Source organism: Gopherus flavomarginatus, chromosome 3, assembly GCF_025201925.1.
Source record: "Gopherus flavomarginatus isolate rGopFla2 chromosome 3, rGopFla2.mat.asm, whole genome shotgun sequence".
Taxonomy (NCBI): domain Eukaryota; kingdom Metazoa; phylum Chordata; order Testudines; family Testudinidae; genus Gopherus; species Gopherus flavomarginatus.
This window is the reverse complement of record NC_066619.1, coordinates 255,760,178-255,780,314: the sequence shown is the minus strand read 5'-3', so window position 1 is coordinate 255,780,314 and position 20,137 is coordinate 255,760,178. Positions and strand designations below refer to the sequence as shown.

The 20,137-nt window shown below is 38.5% G+C and overlaps 1 protein-coding gene across 10 annotated transcripts in view; it reads right to left on the bottom strand.

The window, feature by feature from the left end:
• Window positions 1–392: 392 nt before the first annotated feature.
• The window catches only part of PROM1 (prominin 1), a 95,365-nt gene continuing 75,620 nt past the window's right edge, over window positions 393–20,137 (bottom strand). For 4 of the 10 annotated variants that reach the window (XM_050947506.1, XM_050947511.1, XM_050947509.1 and 1 more), the window contains 12 exons: window positions 19,915–19,986; window positions 12,946–13,036; window positions 11,896–11,924; window positions 11,447–11,500; window positions 8,563–8,643; window positions 8,393–8,461; window positions 7,756–7,848; window positions 6,058–6,173; window positions 5,323–5,346; window positions 4,883–4,951; window positions 1,918–1,957; window positions 393–1,670 (listed from right to left, as the gene is read on the bottom strand). In XM_050947506.1, coding sequence (XP_050803463.1) covers window positions 1,939–1,957; window positions 4,883–4,951; window positions 5,323–5,346; window positions 6,058–6,173; window positions 7,756–7,848; window positions 8,393–8,461; window positions 8,563–8,643; window positions 11,447–11,500; window positions 11,896–11,924; window positions 12,946–13,036; window positions 19,915–19,986 — 717 coding nt within the window. In that variant the 3' untranslated portion in view covers window positions 393–1,670; window positions 1,918–1,938. Of the gene's footprint in view, window positions 1,671–1,917; window positions 1,958–4,882; window positions 5,612–6,057; window positions 6,174–7,755; window positions 7,849–8,392; window positions 8,462–8,562; window positions 8,644–11,446; window positions 11,501–11,895; window positions 11,925–12,943; window positions 13,037–19,914; window positions 19,987–20,137 lie in introns of those variants that run through there. The other 6 variants (XM_050947512.1, XM_050947514.1, XM_050947508.1 and 3 more) reach the window with 5 other exon arrangements.

The window sequence follows — 20,137 nt, the reverse complement described above, 5'->3', positions numbered from 1 at the left end:
CTTATGGGCTTCCCCACACAGCTTTATCAATGTAATCCAATACCTCTCATTCTATTTCTGGGTTTCTCATCTTGCTTGGAGCCAATATTGTCAATGAAGTCCAACAGTACATCAGTTTTTGTAAGGAGGACAAAATCCATTTTCCAATGTGATCTTAGCCCACATCCTAACCCAGTGCGCTTCCTACACTTCTCAAACACACTTAAAATGAAATAAAATAGTTAATTATGAATCAAATACAGGTTACTTAATCAAGTTTTTGTTTATTTAAATGGACTGGGAATATTTTCTCAAATTAAAAATAAACTTTTTAAATTCTACAATTCTGAACATATACACACATATATCTATATCTATCTATCTATATATATATATATATATGTATGCGCTACATATTGTCACATCGAAACATTTCCATTTCTGACCAAAGAGTGAAAAACTTACAATGTGATTCCAGATAAAACTGGTATTGCTGTTCAGTTTTACTTTATGCTTTCAAAGCTTTTTGGAATTATCCTTATTTTAAGCCAAATTAGTCTTTATGGAAACATAGTTAAATATTGGTATATAATCAGTTTGCTCTTCAGTTTAAGATACCTAATTCTTCCATCTTTCCTATCCCCTGTGCTTCATTTTTGTAGTGTAGACCTTTACAGTCCTTTAAGTGGATTTATCATGTCATATAATCCAGCAACACAACCGCCATGTCTAAATTCAAGGCAATACCCTAAACTACAGTGATATAAAACAACCTTCTAAAAGTGTTCAAATTCCTGTGTAGAAAGTTTAATTTAAAAATTAGTTAGCAAAAATATAATCACTGCCTGTTTAAAGACCCACTGACATTTATTAGGAACTTGGTCTGGAGATGAAGTATTCTAAAAATTACCAACTTTATGACATCTCTTATGGTCTAATTAGAGCATCACTCAAAGTCCAGGGAGCTCCACACCCTGCCACATACACAAAAGTTGTAATTTTAAATGAGTCTCTCTGCAAATACCCTTCTAGGTCTAATATTTAATACATAATGATTTAAGTAACTCAAAAAAGAGGGAGAAAAACCTTCCACTGAATTAATTTTTTAGAGACAGGAGATACTGCATATCCCGTACATTTAAAGTTCAGTCCAAAGTGGTCGCCCAAGAGCACCAAAAGTCAATACTGAACATGCTGATAAATTATACAATATCAAAAATTTCGCTAAAACACTTTCAAGCTTTAAGAAAATGTATATACAAAAGACTCTGTATACAAAATGTATTCTTTATGCAAGTGTGTATATACTGTATTTAACACATTCCCAACAAAACGGGAAGGTAAGAACTTGAGTAATCATGGTAGGGCAGTTAACTTTAAGCCAAGTCTGTGTAAGCCACATTAATATACATATTGTGATGTGAAATAGAAACCCTAGTGTAAAAAAAGTAAAAAACAGAAACCACTTTAGTTCAAGTCTTAAACAGTAGTGAACAAGAGGAAGTGCTCTGGTATTTTGTACAATAGTTAATGGCATAACATTAAACGCTGCTTTCTTGATTCAAGACTGATTTACTGTACAAGCCACATAGAACAAGTGGCATGGGATTTGGATGGTGAATTCAGATCCCAGTGTGGTTGGAAGAATTTCATGTTTCCTGTAGAAGAATCTTGAGCCTTATTTCTATAGGCTGAAAATAGATCATAAGAAAAAGAATCAGTAAAAAATAGATTAAGGTAGTAATATAATTTAGCTAGAACACTATACATATGTGGTCTTCATGTGAAAGTCATGGGTGTGTCAACAGATAAATTTCTTTACTTTACAAACAATCATGCTATTATAAAAGTGTACAAACTTTGTTCTTTTACATTTTAAGAAGCTGATTTTAAAATGGGAGGATGTGCTGAAAAAAATTTAAAAAGTTCATTACTTACCCCTGATGTTTCCAATATTGGTTACCACTGTTCTACAGAGCTAAAGAGAAAACAGAAATATATTTTTCTGTTGCTAACAAAAGAACTGAATAAACTGACTTCATAACTACAGTGCGTGGCACTGTCAGCTGTCAATAGCGTGACCAATCATTCCTGGGTCTGAAACCTATCTGTGCTATATAAATAAGTCCTGAGTCTTCCTGCCAGTTACTGAAGTTTTTAATTAGAAAAAATGGCTTTAGTTTCATTGTATAGCAGTCTTTTTTTTTTTTAAAGACTTGTTTTGGGGTGGAAGGAAATACTCACATAAATCAATTAAGCACCATAGACCTGAGTTAGAAAAGGTCTTAACCCAACCTCCCATTTTGCTCTCACAAATAATTGTAGATGCTTTTGATTTTTATTTCTCTCTTTACCTACCTGATCAGGGGAAAATGATCAGGTAGATTTCTAAATGCAACTGCAACCTGCAATTACCTGCATCCATAACACTGCAGGTGCAAAAGGGGAGGCTTCCTATTCCTGTCACTTTAAAAGGATATGGTTTCACTGCTAACAATCTCACTCAAAAGATGCTACAAATACTTACAGCCAACTAAAAGATTGTAGGAACTGAGAAAAAGTAGGGCAGCAGAAAACATGAAAATGGTTTGTGCAGTTAAGAACAGAAAACAAAAATCTACTAGAGTGGTATCCCTGGATTGTGGTAGCCCTGGTCCAGTTTTTCCAAACTCTGTCTCAGGTACGAAATCATCAAAAGGAAGCGGCAGTTTAGAGTAAATTCTAATGTTAGTTACGGGGAGGTGGGGGTGGGGAGAGGGACAATCCAGAGAAAGTTCACTGACAGTAGGACAACTGAAATCAGAATCTTGTCCTTAACACGTATGTGTCCATGTGGAAAGCTAGTGTGCTTTCATTTAACATAGTGTTTTTGTTATGTTCATGATTTTTGGCTTATTTCTGAATATCTTGTATATTCAGTCATTGAACAAGGATTTCCTTATACTTTTTTTTTTAAATACCACACAAATAATGTGCCATACAGCTCAAGAATGTTGAAAATCAATATTAAAAAATTACAAAGATCAGAAAGTGACTTCTAAAGTCTGGATGATTATTAGTTCCCTCTTATGAAAAATATCAGAAGTCTTTTATGTTGAAGTTCTCCGATGTGCCAGTGGAGTTGACTCTGGAGTCAAATCTCTTATAGATTAATATGAGGAGTCCCAAAAGCCCCCAGTGTGATACAGGCTATGCCAAAATAATGAACATTATAACACCACTAATACTAGGGTGACCAGATGTCCTGTTTTTATAGGGACAGTCCTGTTTTTTGGGATTCCCTATTACCCCCTACCCTGTCCCGATTTTTCACAGTTGCTATCTGGTGACCCTAACTCAGGGGTAGGCAACCTGTGGCACGTGTGCCGAAGGCGGCACCCGAGCTGATTTTCAGTGGCCCTTAAACATTTTAAAAACTTTAGACATTAAAAAAACCTTATTTACTTTATAATATATAACTAAACTATTGCTGTATGTAGACTAAGAGAAAGAGACCTTCTAAAAACATTAAAATGTATTTCTGGCACACAAAACTTTAAATTAGAGTGAATAAAAGAAGACTTGGCACAGCACTTCTGAAAGGCTGCTGACCCTTGCCCTAACTAATACCACTGTTAAGAAATACTTCCTCCTAAAGGAAGCATAGGGAAGATACTTGGTTAATAAAATAATCAATGCAAAATAGACTTTAACTCAACTGATACGGCCCTGAGGGCTGTCAAAAATTTCAACCTGAAGCCCCATCAACACAGAACATCCCATTCATGACCCAGAAAGCAATAAAAATGAATTCTCTACCAAAAATTCAATCTAAATGTGTTCTTTATAAAAGAGTTATGTGGCTCACTATTCCTTATGTGTGTCAGTTATTTAGCTTCTCATTCAAGGAGCTCAGAAATATGTTACAAAACCTACTGAAATCTCACTACAGTCCTGTGAGGCGGATCGCATCATCTCAGTTTTATGGAATGGGAATCCAAGCACTGAGGTTAAGTGACTTGCCAGTGTCTCACAGCAAGTGAGCCGCAGAGACAGGAGAAGACCCCGCAACTCCTGTCTCCCAGACTTGTGACTTAACTATTTGGCCATATAGAATTAGATTAATTTCAGAAGTGCAGTAACATCCATCTTCCCCTCTACCTCTTCCATCCCCCTGGCCCACTTGCAGCCTGCACATATCAAACTTTGCCTTTCCTCAGCTGTTTAAAAAGCTGCTCCTAGGGCACAGATTGGAGGGACTACTGAGCAATTAAACATTACGTTAATTTGGGAGGTTACTGTAGCTACTCTTCGCTTTTATAAAATATGAGTTTTTTTTATTCTTATCTTTTAAATCTCTAGTCCTGCTTGTTCATAGAAGTAGCTTACTTCATATCTTTCATAGAAGAAGCCTACTTCTATGCATCATCATGAAAAAAATTCTAAAAATCAAACTAGAATTTAACAGGAATAATCTACTAATGCCCTAGGTTACAGTCAAAGTGGCATTTATTAGGTTTTAATTTATAATTGGTCCTACAGACCTTTATATAAGAATGAAGAAAAAAAACAAACCCAGGAAAAAGTGAACGTGCATCCCACAGCCTCTTAATTGCTATGCAGAGTACTTTAATAACTTCATCATTTTAGGGCCATCATGTCAGAGAAGTAATATGGAATTATGTGGCTTTTAAGCTTACAGAATTCCATAGTTAAATGACTGGATACTATTACAATATCTATGGCTATGTAGGCATATTCAAAAAATATTAAACATACAGCCCTTGTTACAGTGAGCAACCATGCAAAAGCAAATAGAAAAATAAATATATTCACTTTAAAACATGCAGAAAATTGGATAGCTGATTAGCACAGTACGCTAAGCAAGGAAACATGAAGGCATGCAGTTTCAGACTTGGTTTACCTTGTCATAACAGGATTGTGTATACCATATAAATGCTCTTTATGATAACCATTATTACCATTTTCCATACTGTAACAAAATAAATACACCAAAAAAGACTATGTTAACTATAAGATGCAATATGTACAAAATGGCTACAAAAGACATGTAAATGGATGATGGTATTGTATGTAAAAATACGTTGGGTCTGTTCAGTAGACAATATTCTTTAATTTTCAACCATACTGATACTGTATAATATCAAATAAATTCTATGAAACCTTATTTTAGCACGCTTCAATTTTCAATTTAATAGAGATTTGTGTTCAGTTGTACCCTAACATTATAAAACGTAATTAAACCAAAAAACATTAGTTTTTATAGTAAAGAATTACATTCTAAATATAAACCCTCACTCCTTCATAAAATAATTTTAACAAATATCAGTAAAAGTATCTTACTTTTTCATGGGTATAGTTTCAACACTAAAAAATATAAAAAAAGGAGAAGCAATCAACTTAAACATACTAGCAAGTGAACATTTGTCTCAGCAGTACATGTCTTGCTGCTGCTCTGTTCATTTGTGAATGTACAATGTAAATTGACCAATGTGAAATAAAATGATCTGAAAAAACGAAGTGCACAGGTTTACTGAACAACAGCTAAAATAAATAGGAAAAAATAGTCAAAATGAAAATAAGTAAAAACAGTTATCATAAAGTAAAATGCCAAGTCCCTGAGACAGAGGAACTGCAAGTGAAAAGGAAAGACTGGTTAGGGATAATAGGATATTGAGTGAAAAAAAGAAAGAATTAACACAAGGAAACTACAAAGCAGGTACAAGTTATCTTAATGCAATAATTGAGCAAAGATCTACTGAAATTGGGAATATTTTTAAATAAAGGTGTAAGAAGTTCTAAAGCCCTGAACCTGCAAGGAGCTTCTCACAGGCAGACCCTGCTACACCTCTGCAGAGCCCCACTGAATCAATGTACGATATGGAAGTCCACCTACGTGACACATATTGACACATTGGGGCCCATATCTGTACTCTTTCAGAAGATACTGTGGTGCTCATTTTGCCAATAGTGAAGGTTTAAACAAGGCACCATATAGTTCATGTAAAATACTGTGTGTTATGCAGGAAAGTATTCATGTCCACTGTCTTTTTAGCCTATTTAAGATTATATACTTACTCATCATACACATCCTCTGTATCCATTCTACGATAGTATTTGGATAGTTTTACAGCACAAATTATGGCAGGAATTAAAAATATCGAACAGCCTCCCAAACCAAACCAGAAGGAATTCTAGAAGATGACAAAAATCAAGAAAAGGACATTCAATAAAATACTGTATCAGTGTTTTAAACCACTGCTAGTTTCTTTTCATATTTCTTCTTAGAACAGACCCCCCTTAGAGTCTTGAGTTGGAAATTGGCTTTTATTTAGTAGCTAAAGTTGCTGCCCTTATTACTACTCGATTGTCAATTATGTTGTTTCTGAAAGCATACAGCTGAAGTCATTGGCATGGTCCAGGACACTGCAGGACCCTGTAATGAGAGGTAGCCATGAATTATCAATTGTTTGACCATTAGCAGAACATTACTACTCAACCAACCAACTCTAAGTTGGAAGATACTGTGTTCCTAGAGATGAACCTGCTAGCCATGTTGTTTTCCTGCCTTGATATTTAACAGTAGTGGCCTTATTCACGTTTCCTGTGGCAAGCTGAATTTTCAGCACCTTAGAGGTAGTTTCAGACTTGACAGCTGCAGTTCACGACTGTGAAAGTAATTTCATTAGTGCACAGATTAGCAGGCTCCAGTTGTTAAAATGGTATTTTAAACCTGATTCCTATGGGCTGGAAGCAGTTTTGACTTGTATGTGAGCCCAGCTGGGATCTTTCATCATGTAAGATTTTGACCCATGCACGACTAACTGATTTGGTGAGTGGTATTTTTCCTATTCAGTTTCTGCAGGATGGAAGGAAGAGATGTTCTGCAGTTCCTTTGTGGTGCTAGGTGATTTTGACTTGGTTCTGGCAGGACAGCAGGTTTCAGGATTTAGTGTTAGCAGGATTAGGGCACTTCAGACTCAATTTCAGAAAATTAGAGGTGGTTCTTGTATACAAGTTCTGATTATTGCTTGGTTCGGACTGATTGAGGAAAAGAAAAAAATGGTGAGAGAAGTTTTAGGTGGTTTACAGATGTGTGGTTTCTTCTAATATACACAGCCAACTTTTCATCCTTTGAGAGGTGAGAAAATGCCAAATAGCACCTCAAAGTACTACAAGCCATAATGAAGCTCTTCTCTGTACATGAATGAATCAAGATTTGTTTTCTGCACGCCACCTGAAAAAAGTTTCTTTTCCTCATTCACATTTTCTAGATTCCAGCAAAGATGTTTGTGGAAATTTTTTCCTCAGTACTTTCATTATTCTCAGAGTAGAGATGGGTCAAAGCTGGAATGTCAGATCCACTCCCCTTTGAATTTCAGAGGAGTTCAACTCTCCAAAACAGAACCTCCTACAAAAAAGTTCTCATTCCGGATCTGAACTTGAATCAAAATTGGTCTCTTTTCATTCAAGATGGCAAAATCTCTTAACAGTGGATTTTGTAGGATTTCTGCAATTATGGGACAAAATCTCATGGGAATGTATTGAAACTCCAGTCTTGGAGTGGTTTCAGACCTGAGCTCCATACTTTAAATTAAATCTAATCTCGATCAGAACACTTCCTCCTTGGCCAATCTCAGATGTAGACAAGCTCTTTCATCAGAACATCTTAGTCAAAGGATGAAATGCAGAGAGTTATGTTCACAGTTCGGTGGAAATACAAGCAAGAATTCCCCATTTAAGCCCTAGTTTTGAAAAATGGGAAATATTTCTTACCACAGAGTCAATTACATAGCTGCATAAAAATATATCTACTGCAGTGTCTATCACGTTGGCAATAGGCTTGCATGCTGCTACCTCCATGGTAATCTACAACAGATTAAAAATACCATTCAAGTCATTCATTTAAAAAAACCAAACCCTGCAATACCTGATACAAGCTTTATGTGCCATTTACCAAGGGCGTGCTCCCCTCTCCCTAAGCAAATTCCTGCAATATATTCTATCCCCAGAATGCAAATCACACCTGAAGAATTAACTTGTTTTTCTCAATAGAATTATGCATTTATTTTCCCTTTCTTTAAGAAAAGGGTGAGCAAAAACATAAAACAGTCAGGCTCAGTGCAAGAGAAGTACAAATGGTATCTCAGCCACTTGCACTCTAGAGAAACATCACTGTAATTAGAACTGCATTTTGCACACTGCTATGCACTGAAACAACTCATTGCTTCCATTCTACTTGAAATATAATGAAACTCCATTTATAGTAAACACACTATAACAATTTACACTTTTCCCCTGTTCTGAACACATAGTAAAAAAGACTTTAAATAGAATAAGTCTTATTTTTAGATTTTTTATATGCTTTGTCATATTTTACAGTAGTTCCCTCAATGTAGTAAATGCATCTTACCGACTCCTTGACCCACTCAACATATTGCTCGAAGTAGCCTATTATCATATCCATGTACTTTTTGGTTTCCTAAAAAAACAAACAAACAAACAAACAAACCACCAATCCTTCACACAAAACCTCTACTGCACCATAAATTCATTAAAGTAATTTAACATAAGAGAGTTTACCTGGATGATAACCAGTGACGCATCATTGCTTATGAGAAACTGAGCAGCATCAACAGCACTAATCACATTTCTTACTTTTACCTGAAAAAAAAGAATGTACATAAGATAGCTCAGACCTTTCCAAAGTTGCTATGACAACACTGCTGGTATTGTAGTTTTAGTCTTTTCTATAGATAAACAAATATCATTGTCCTGATAACGCTAAAATCTGAGAAATATGTTTCTCTCAATATGGTGAGTACAACAGTGGGTCCACAATATCCTGGCACCCCTAATGCATAAGGATTCATTCTATACCAACATGGACCCCCTCATCACTGTCAGAGGCAGGCACCTCTATAGTCAGGCAGCAGCCCTTGCTGTACTCTCTTTCATACTTTTAGAACAGGTTACCCTTCTTTTCTTTCCTTCCCTTATGAGCAAGGATTCTCTCATCTCCTGGGCCATTCCGTCACCAGCTGGACCCCCACAACAACAGCCATGCACTATAGAGGTAAAGATAAGCGAAGTCTTGCCTCAGAAAATAATTTCACACCCTGTATCATGGCAGAAGTATGCATGTGGAAGGGAAGCACAGGGTCAAACAATATCTCAGCTGTGGACTAACATAGACTGTTAGTGTCCTTAAAACATTTTGGTTTCCCCCCCTCTTTTTTTTTAAACCTGATAGTTTTTCATTATAAAAAAATCCCAATAGCTCCCCAATACACGCAAAGGATGATGTACTCACAGCCTTATGTTGCAGGTGAATTTAAGAAAAGCTTCTGTCCCTTTCCCACAACAACCTCATGTTATCACCAGCCCCTCTTACCTGCCCATCTAGGTCCAGGACATACAAGTTCTGAATGGATTTCCTGCAGCTGGTTTGCTGCCATGCATGGGTGTAAAAGTGGCAAGAAGAACTGTAGCAGGTAAGGAGCATTTAGGGTGACATAACTGCACTAGTGCTACTGGGGCTGGACTGTTGCTAGAGGAGCCAAGACAGGCTGGTGGTAACAGGGAAAGCTGCTGCTAGAAGGACTCTCCACCCTGTTGCTGATTCTCAAGAGACTAGCAGAGCATAAAGGCAGCTACTCTCTTGGCTGTGCAAGCACTAGCTGCTATAGAGAAGGAAAGCAGGTGGGCTGCCTTAGGGAAGCTCTGTCAAGCTCAAGCTTCCTGCAGTTTGGCTGGGATTGCAAGAGAGAGTAAGGGGACACGGTGGACGCACGATGCCACAGGAAGAGACATCCAACATTAACAAGACAGTGGAGCTCATTTCATTAAGCACATGACTGGGCTAAGTTTATTTTATTTTTTACATACGGACAGGTGAGGCAATCCTACCTCAATGACTAAGAGTAAAAGCAAGCTGCTGAGTAACAGGAAAACCACAGCATGTAAAATTGTACTGAAATTATTTTACTAAGTGAGAATTAGAACTTTCCAATGGCCTGTTTAAAAAATAGCCACAAAGCGTCTTCTGATTTGTGGCTGCTTCCTGGGCACTGTAACTATCTAGATTAACAATTAAAAAAAAAAAAATCAACGAAACTTTGCACTTCAAGTGCTTTACAAGGGGAAATGTGAAAGATGGGGAAACCAAGGTACCTAGAGCTCTGTAGAATAGAGCCCCGAGCTTCAGACTCCCTGGCTCTGACCTGCAAAGGGACTTGGACATTGCAACACTGAGCATCACAATGCCTAACTATTTAGGTGCCTAGAAAAAAAACAGAATTCACAGGAACAACAGTGATACACAAAGCCAGAGTTAGACCCCTTGACTCCCTACACAACGTCATAGGTGCATTAGACTGTGATCCACAAAGCCAGTGCACTAGGCAGGATATTAACTAACTTAGCCCAGGGGAGGTGCCAGCCAGATGGTGAGTGGTAAGCCTGGTGCCTATCTCTGCTGGAAATCCATGAACCGGGGGAAGACAGGTGTTTTGGCTGCCTAAGTTACATGTGGAGCCCAAAACAAAACAACTCATTTACTGCTTCAGTTAATATTTAAATTATTCAGTTGTTTAATGAGAGACTGAGAGCGCACCACCATGACAATAGCCTAATGGCTGGGGCACTCACCAGACAGTGGCAGAGTCCAGTTCAAATCCCTTCTCCCCTTCAGAAGAAGGGGGAACTTGAACCAGGGGTGTCTCCTATATCCCAGGTGAGTTCCCTAACCACTGGTTTAAATGTTCTGAAGGGGCTCCTCCTTTCCCCTCCCCCACACTGTTTTGTGTGAACTCACCAGAAGGGTCTCGGAGGCAATCTATCAGACGGGCCTCACACATGACACAGGCAGCCTAATGCCTGTTTTTCTGGGCTTGTGAACTGCTCTGAGGCTTAAGTGGGAGACAGGTGTCCGGACACCTACAGTGAGGCTGCACTGCACATGCCCAGAGGTAAAAATCTGGGAGCCACATGAGTTTAGGTACCTACAGGACTGGGTGTCAGGCAAGCAGGAGTTTTATGGATCAAAGTGGTGCCTAAAAATGTGACTTTGTTGCTCAAGTTCCTTCATGGATTCCATCCCTCGTCCCCAGCTCTAAGCATGACACACTCTTCCTGCCCCCGAAAAGTTAGCAAAATAAAAATGTTGCAAATATTATGTCCTGTATGCTTGTGGTAGGGTAGATTAAAAGTAAAAAAATAAAATATGTTTATTGTGACGGGTTGGATCACATATATATACATACACACACACAAAAATCTATCTATATATAAAAATATAGAGTGTGTACGTACGTACACACACACACACACACGCGCGCGCCCCCATAACTTTCATAGAGATATGTTACATGGCACAGGCAGCACAAAACATATTCCAATTATGTCATGTTCCCATAAACCATTATGGGGTACAGCGTCACACTTATTGCCAGAAAGACTAACCTACCATAAATTCAGATGATGTTCTCTGCAGTAATCTAATGCTCTGATTTAAAGTGCTCTGGTTAAAAAAAAAGAAAAAAGAAAAAAAGATTTTATAAGAATCCTCTTGCTTCTTCTACAAGAACAAGTCACCTAGATAATCATAACCAGTAAGATATTTCAAAACAAATTAATATTAACGGATGCAGACTAGCTGCATTAGCTAAGAACGGATTGCTTACTAATGGAACTAGCAGCCAGTGTGTGTAAGACACTCTCAGAAGGAAACAATGTTTTCTTAAAGCACAGAGCAGCCACACTTTGCGTGCTAGAAGACTTCAAATATAACTAAAGTTTGCAGCAATAAGGCTGGATATCATTTATTGGGGGTGGGGCGTAAAGGAAAAGAGCTAAAATTAAAGCTCATTGTGCACAGCATATTATTTTACAGTTTTGGAAAGGAAACTCACTTACCCTAGCTTTGACATATTTCTTGACAGTCAGTTTTGGAAAAAGAAAAAAAAGATGAGAATAATTAAGAGTTAATTAGAAGAGAAACAGTGAAGGATCAGCAGAATGCAACAGAGGACCTAATACTTCTCTATAAGAGGAACATAGGGACAAATACATTTCTATACATAACTATATATGAACTGCTAAATTAAGGGCCAGTCCTGTGAGGTACTGAAAGCCCCTTGGAAGATGTTCAGCTCCTAGATTCCCAGTGATTTCAGACAGTTCCTCAGCACTTTCCAGGAAATGTTCATCACCTAACAGAGCTGGGCCCTCAGACACTAAAATAGTATAAGCTGAAAAATTTAAGCAGAATATTCAGAGAAAAACTGATATCTGGCAGAGTTGTGATTTGAGCTTGCTTTTCTTAGGAAAAAAAAAAAAGGGGAGGGGGCTTGGCAAAACCTGTTAGAAGACACATTTCCATATCGTTTGAAAGGTCAAGGAAGAAGATTTTTCTTTGGCTGTAAACATTACTCTGTGCGATTTCCAACAGTACCAAACCCAGAAAGGAAAACTAAACCATTATACAAATGTGAAAATTATAACTATCTTTTTTGCCCAACATAAATGTAGAGCAAAAGTAAAAAATAAATGATGCAAAGTTAAAACTTGTGGAAGTTTTCTCCCGGTGCTACTGTATTTCTTTAAAATTGTACACGTAAAAATGGAAAAACAAAGGGGCAAAGAAAAGTTTGGTTTTTGCAATATTATATAATACTAACAACAAAGGTAATGACATTGGTTTGTTAAAAATTATCTGACTACCATTTTAATTACATAAAATATATATATAAAAAACTGTATTTTGATACCAAAATGAAGACATTTTGCATATTTTGGAAATATACAATACATAAAACTAAACCTAATATGAAATTTGCACAAAAGAAAAAAGTCCTTAGCTGCACTGTAATTTGCTGATTTTCCAATAGGTAGTTTTGTAATCTAGATCTATATTTTTAATGTAACTGTGTTCATAGTACAACAACAATTTTAAATATTTTACCATAGCTTGCTCCAGTGGAACAACTTGTTGGTTATGAATCATTCGAATACTGTTTGCATGTCCTTTTAATGCATTTTCCAGTGCTCCTTTGGGCTGCAAATATAAACAATCATTCAGTTTGCTGATCTGCAGTTGTTTTTTTTTTTAATTTAAAAAGTGGTATTTTTCCTAAGCATCAAGAATATTTCAAGGAAATGTGTAGCAATCAATAACATGTACATTCTGGTCATATTTTGCAAATAATTGCAATTGAAATAAGAAATATGATATGGCATTAGATATGCTACAGCACAGGGAAATCATCATAAAAATAGTAGAAATCTCAATAAAGTGAAACAAATGTGCAATTCTAATATAGTCAGAGAAATATAAAGATACCTGTACAAATTCAATGGTATGAATTTTCACATAGTGCACTGTTAGCCATTTTTTTCTCAACATCAAAAGCACAGGACAACCTCACTCTTTTTTGCTCTAAAGTCTGAGAGGCTCATTAAGAATGATTGATCTTATTAAGGGAATGCTCCAGTTATTTATCCACTGCCTCTCAAAGTGCAATGGCGCCCTCCACTGGGATTATAATTTTCCTTTATAGATTAAACCAAAACATCTACATGTAGGATTGGTACAGATTTAGGGACACCTAGTCTTTTGAAGCAGCAAAGAATCCTGTGGCACCTTATAGACTAACAGACGTTTTGGAGCATGAGCTTTCGTGGGTGAATACCCACTTCCTCAGATGCATGTAGTGGAAATTTCCAGGGGCAGGTATATATATGCTAGCAAGCAAGCTAGAGATAACGAGGTCAGTTCAATCAGGGAGGATGAGGCCCTGTTCTAGCAGTTGAGGTGTGAAAACCAAGAGAGGAGAAACTGGTTCTGTAGTTAGCAAGCCATTCACAGTCTTTGTTCAATCCTGAGCTGATGGTGTCAAATTTGCAGATGAACTGAAGCTCAGCAGTTTCTCTTTGAAGTCTGGTCCTGAAGTTTTTTTGCTGCAGGATGGCCACCTTAAGGTCTGCTATAGTGTGGCCAGGGAGGTTGAAGTGCCAACCTCCCTGCCAACCTGCCAACCTCCCTGCCAGACAACCTGCCAACCTGAAACATATTCTCACCAGTAACTGCACACTGCACCATAATAACTCTAGCTCAGGAACCAATCCATGAAACAAACCTCGATGCCAACTCTGCCCACATATCTACACCAGCAACACCATCACAGGACCTAACCAGATCAGCCACACCATCACCGGTTCATTCACCTGCACATCCACCAATGTAATATACGCCATCATATGCCAGCAATGCCTCTCTGCTATGTACATCGACCAAACTGGACAGTCTCTACGGAAAAGGATAAATGGACACAAATCAGAAATTAGGAATGGCAATATACAAAAACCTGTAGGAGAGCACTTCAACCTCCCTGGCCACACTATAGCAGACCTTAAGGTGGCCATCCTGCAGCAAAAAAACTTCAGGACCAGACTTCAAAGAGAAACTGCTGAGCTTCAGTTCATCTGCAAATTTGACACCATCAGCTCAGGATTGAACAAAGACTGTGAATGGCTTGCTAACTACAGAACCAGTTTCTCCTCTCTTGGTTTTCACACCTCAACTGCTAGAACAGGGCCTCATCCTCCCTGATTGAACTGACCTCGTTATCTCTAGCTTGCTTGCTAGCATATATATACCTGCCCCTGGAAATTTCCACTATATGCATCTGAGGAAGTGGGTATTCACCCATGAAAGCTCATGCTCCAAAACGTCTGTTAGTCTATAAGGTGCCACAGGATTCTTTGCTGCTTTTACAGATCCAGACTAACACGCTACCCCTCTGATACTAGTCTTTTGAACTATTTACAATGTTGAATATAGCCAATTGATTTAAGGAATTTATATTCAGAAATATGATAATCTTCGAGTGATTCTGGCTTGGGGAAGGGAACATTTGTGCCTATGCTTTTTCCTGTTTAGTGGTTCTCTCAGCTAAAAAGTCAGGAAAATTAGAGACTTTGCAGTCAATTTCTAGACACTGAAAAAAGGTCTGTCTACACTGTGTAGACCCACACAGCACAGTTGCAGCTGGCACAGGTCAGCTTGCTGGGGCTGCAGTGTTATAAAATTGCAGTGTAGACATTTGGGCTAAGGCTGGAACCCAGACTCTGAGATGATCCAAGAGGGACAGCGTAGGACTGTGGTTCACTTAACAGATGGGTCTAAGAACTATTAAGGCAAAACACTCAGCAAGTAGCAATCAATTACTTACTTCACCCTCCTTTTGTTACACAAACTTATAACTTCTTGTTATCTTTCCTTATACATCTTGCATTAGCTTCTTATTTCCATGTTAACTCTCCTCCGCTGTCAGTACAGGTTAAGTTTTAGTTCTTTTCTAGCTTTTTAGTTACTTTATCTTTTTTTCTCAAAAACATGATTATTCTGCAATTTCTTACACATACACAGTTCTTCTTACACTTATGCTGTTAAATGTTATCAGAACAGACTTAATAACCACAGCAGGCTTCTGTCAGCCCTGAACATGACCCTTTACTCCCAACGTTCCCTACCATAAAGCTTCAGAATCCTTTCTGAAACTTAATTGAAGCCTATATTTAATATACATCTCTTTTCATTCCCAACTGCCTAACCAAGATCATTAACCTTCCAAATCAATGCAATCAGCACAACTACTAGTATGGCCTGCACTCTTACAAAGCCCATTAATATCATGCATACCCGCAGATGTTAACCCAGTAATATACTAACTCCCACCATGGGGCGTTTCCAAGTGCATCTATGTCACTTTGAATACTTACTCTCCTATCTTAAGGTCAGCAAATGTTCTGGATGCTTACTCATTAAGGTCTGCACATTTTAATGTGGTATGACTCAGCTTAACTCTATCAGTCTAGGGCAGCACCAATTAGGGGGGCATTAGCTGATACATTGCGGATCTCATTCCGGGGAACTGGAAAAATTACCTTGCCCCCATTCAGGTAATTTTTCTTGGAACCAAACAGAACATTGGCCACTCATAGTATCATGTCAGTTTCAGAACCCAGGTCCATTGCAATTTGATAGCCCCACAGCCTGAGCCCTGAGATGCCTTGGTACCATGGGGTTTTTAATCAGAGTAAATATACCAATACTGTGTCAACTATTTCATCCAGTAAGTCACACTTTCTGTCCCACCCAAATCTCAATCCTTTGACTAAAATGAGGAAGACGACAAGATCTCGCATTCCTCTCCCATGCTGGATGAACAGGCCTGAGAGATTTTTTTTTTTAAACTTTAGCCTGTTTTTCTGTTTTTCCTCACTGCAGAGAGCAGAACAAGTGGTGGGTTCTGGTTTTTTTTTTTTTGTTAATAGTTTATTTGTCAGCAGGACAAGTGGGAAAAGTCAGGGGTCTGATCTTTCCATACAGACTGGTAGAACTGGTGTCCCTGCCAGTGAGCAGCAGTCACTTCTTGTACAGGGATGTTGGTGTCACTAGGCATAACCCGAGGTAACTTGGGAGGGTGGTAGACCACAAGTATTAATGAAGCCCTCCTGTTGTAGGCCTTAATAAACCAATTTTTCTTTATGTTAAACACTGTGTATAACCTAGTGTAACCTAATATGTTAAGAGCTGTAAAATGTAATGTTAGCAGATAGTTTTTTTATTGTAACAGCCAGTTCCCTGCTGTAATACACTGGAGCTAAATTGAAGCAAGTTTTAGGGTCGCTTTTAAATACAGTATACATGTTTCAGCAGCGGAGAGGGGGGAGAAAGGGGGAAGACAAAAGATTGAGTGAGAAAAGATACTGCAGCTGGATGAGAAAGGATGGGGGAGTAAAAAATCAACTAGTCAGCAAAAAACAGTTCTCAAAAAGCAACTGGGATATAAAAGGAGAAAGCCGCTTGTGTAGGGGAGCTGGATCTGAGGCATGCTAAGTCTCCCAGCACCGCTTTGAAATCTCAAATAAACTTTGCTTGCTTCTCCACCCTGGTGTGTTTATTGGCGCTATGCGCTCTGGGCAACGAACCACTGTTGCTTGCCTCGGGCACCCTCTGTGCCTGCAATGGGGAGGTGATTCACATACATCTAAAGCTTTGTCCACACCACTGACAAGAATCATTGCTGAAAATGGATGTCAGCAGTATGTGCAGCAGAACCAGTGTCAAACATGAGCAATGAGTAAGCACAGATAAGAAAACTATATTGTGCACCAGTTCAGCTGCATCCATTGCTGACACCCATTGGCAGCAGATCTCTTTTATAATATAGACATGGCCCCAGAATCTGTACTATCTAGGTACTTAGGAAGGAAAAGCAACCGTCAAACGATTCCTGAAGGGCTGGAGAACTCAAGGTACTCAGACAGTAGGAACAACAGAAACCAGAGCCATCAACAGTCCTACAGCTCAACTGCCTTGGGGGAGACACTCCAGGATCCTAGATGGGACAGCTAACTGTGGACACACTGACAGAGTGAATCTGCAGGCCTGTAAAAGAAACATCCCAACCATTCAGGGGGAAGTAATATAGGGAGGCAAAAACAGAAGACTCTGCAAATGCCAAATTGCTGTGGTGGCAGAGCAGATGGTGAAGGAGTGGGAATTACGTCCTGCCACGTCGTTCAGTGAAATGTTCAGCCTCACATGGCACTAAGGGCTAATAATAGTCAGAAAACATTCTGCATCCTCAAGTGTAGCAGATTAATGTGCAGACCTGCTGTTGGCAAGAGAGTTTAGCAAATGTAGTTTAGTTGAGCTCCTGAACTATAGTTGCCCAGATAAGTTAAGTCCCCATTTATAAAATCTCCCACAAACAAAACTATGTTGCCTTCCTCTAAATTTCACCCAAACATCCAGAGTTACCTGAAACAGCGCAGGATCATAGATATTACATCCTTAGACGCTAGTGTCAATTTCAAAGCAGTCTAGCTTCCCTGCACTGATTCTAACATGTTATGCTGTCCCATCAATGATCTCATCCATTACACTAATAGCATCATCAAAATACACAGAGGAAAAACTTTCACAATGACAAGTAATGCATTTAACTACTGTATACTTTATATCACATTAGTTGACTTGATCTTTTCTCTGCTTTTTATTAAGCACTCACAAAAAAAATTAAAATAGCATCACAGAACATCTTATATTTTATGGATGTATGTAGAATCTACCATTAAAGAACCCCTATCATGAGCAATTCCAGAGAAAAGAGCGTGTTGGAAGGCTCTGACTGAAGGACTTGGGAGCGTGTTGGAGGTGTCCCACTGTAGCTCACAGAAAATTCCCTCTGTAGTAATTCTGTTGGAATGCAATTCTTTGGCTGTTAAATGGATAATGAATGCATTGTCATAAATATAGGAGCCTTGCACTTATGGAAGCTGTACAAACAGAAGAGATTACATGTATTTTAGTTGCTTCTAAGCAACATCTTCTGGGAGAAGCCATTCATCTCCTAAATTTTTTCATAAAAAGGGTTCAGTTAAGTCAACATCATTTTAAAGAGGAAGCGAATAAAAGGAACAATGAGAGCTAGAATCACTGAAAAGTCAACCGAAATCTCAGAGTACAATGAAGAATCACATTACTGTCATGTAATCAGAGTTGTAAATTCAAACCTAGCGTGAAGCCATTCCCATCAACCCTGGAATTTTCTTGTTCTAACTTGATCTTGCCATCACCAAAATACAAAACATATCCTAACTGTTACCAGGGCTGGATGAAGGCAGTATTGACCTGTGTTTAAGGTGCTTGAAGTCATGCGATAACCGAAGAAGCTCTGCTTTCATTAAAAGGTCTCTTGTTCTCATGATTACAAAGAAAAGCTGAAAACAGTGTAACCAAACCACTGATATCTGTCGGAGGGTGCAGACAGCCTGAATCAACAGCTATGAAAGGTTTGACCTGCACTGTACATCTAATGCGGTGTTAACTCCAAAACCCCCAGTCGGTTTTGGGTTCTCTAAACAGAGAATGTGTGATAAGAAGAGAAGAGTGCAGCAGGCCTGGCCCATGCACCCAACAAGCTGGAGTAAGTATTTGGGGCACTATGTTGCTACTCCTGTCTGTCTTGGGGAAGAAGGAGCTCCTGTTACCACCCCGGAATGCGGAAGGGGTCCCATGCCACTGTCTGTCTCTTTGCAAGGAGGAGAACCCCCTGTCACTGTACAGGGGCATACATATGGTAGGCCATGGTGTGTAGGATACCTGATTGCTTTGCTTTGGCCCTGACTATAATGCTTGCTGGCTATTCTGTTTTCATATTTTTTTTTAAAAAAAGAAACTAAGTATGAAAATATAAAACCAAATGTGCAATATTAGCCTACAAAGCTGTGCCAGCTCCTCCCCAGATTAATTTGCTTGTATGCTGTATCCACACCTCCTACCCACTTTCAGCTGTAAGCCCTTCAGGGCAGGTATAATCTCTTTTGTGTGTTTGTACAGTGCCCAGCACAATGAAGCCTCAGGCTCAGCTAGGGTTATAGAACTATATACTAAAAACATCCACTACACAATAACTGGATAATGCATGCAAATGGCCTTTCCCCACCATGATTTGGGTCAGTTTTCTCGTTAAGCTGTGATCATAAAATATAAGCAGTGCTTATCTGTAAATCAAGTTTGCAGGACTTGCCAGTTTCTTTTTTAAAAAAGCAGCAATAAATACTACTATAAATGAAAACCAAGACAACAGAGACAGAAATGACGTGTGGGGGGTATACAGAAAAGGAGTATAATGAAACACTACATGAGAGTTACATATATCCCTCCATATACCACATGGCAGGGTGTGTGCATGTGTGTGAGAGAGGAGCAATGACTTTGTTCACATATGAAATCCAGACTGGTGGATATTTACTGTGACAAAATGCTGATTAAACTATCAGAACGTCAGAAAGCAAAACAACCTTTAGCAGTGAACAGCCATCAGTTATCTATTCTTTGCACTGTTCAAATAAAAAACTCACCAACTGGTCCGCTCTTGCTTCCAAGTCATTAGCAAATGATAAAAGATCCACTTTGGTAACACTTTTATTGATCTAAACAAGATACAAGCAACATTTTTGTTGTCATTACTACTGCATTTACATTTACTTTAAAATTATGGCACTGCTATTACATAAACATAGCCCTTCCCCTAAATACTATGTTACTTATGGACCTAATCCTAAAAAGCATCCTTGTTCAAGT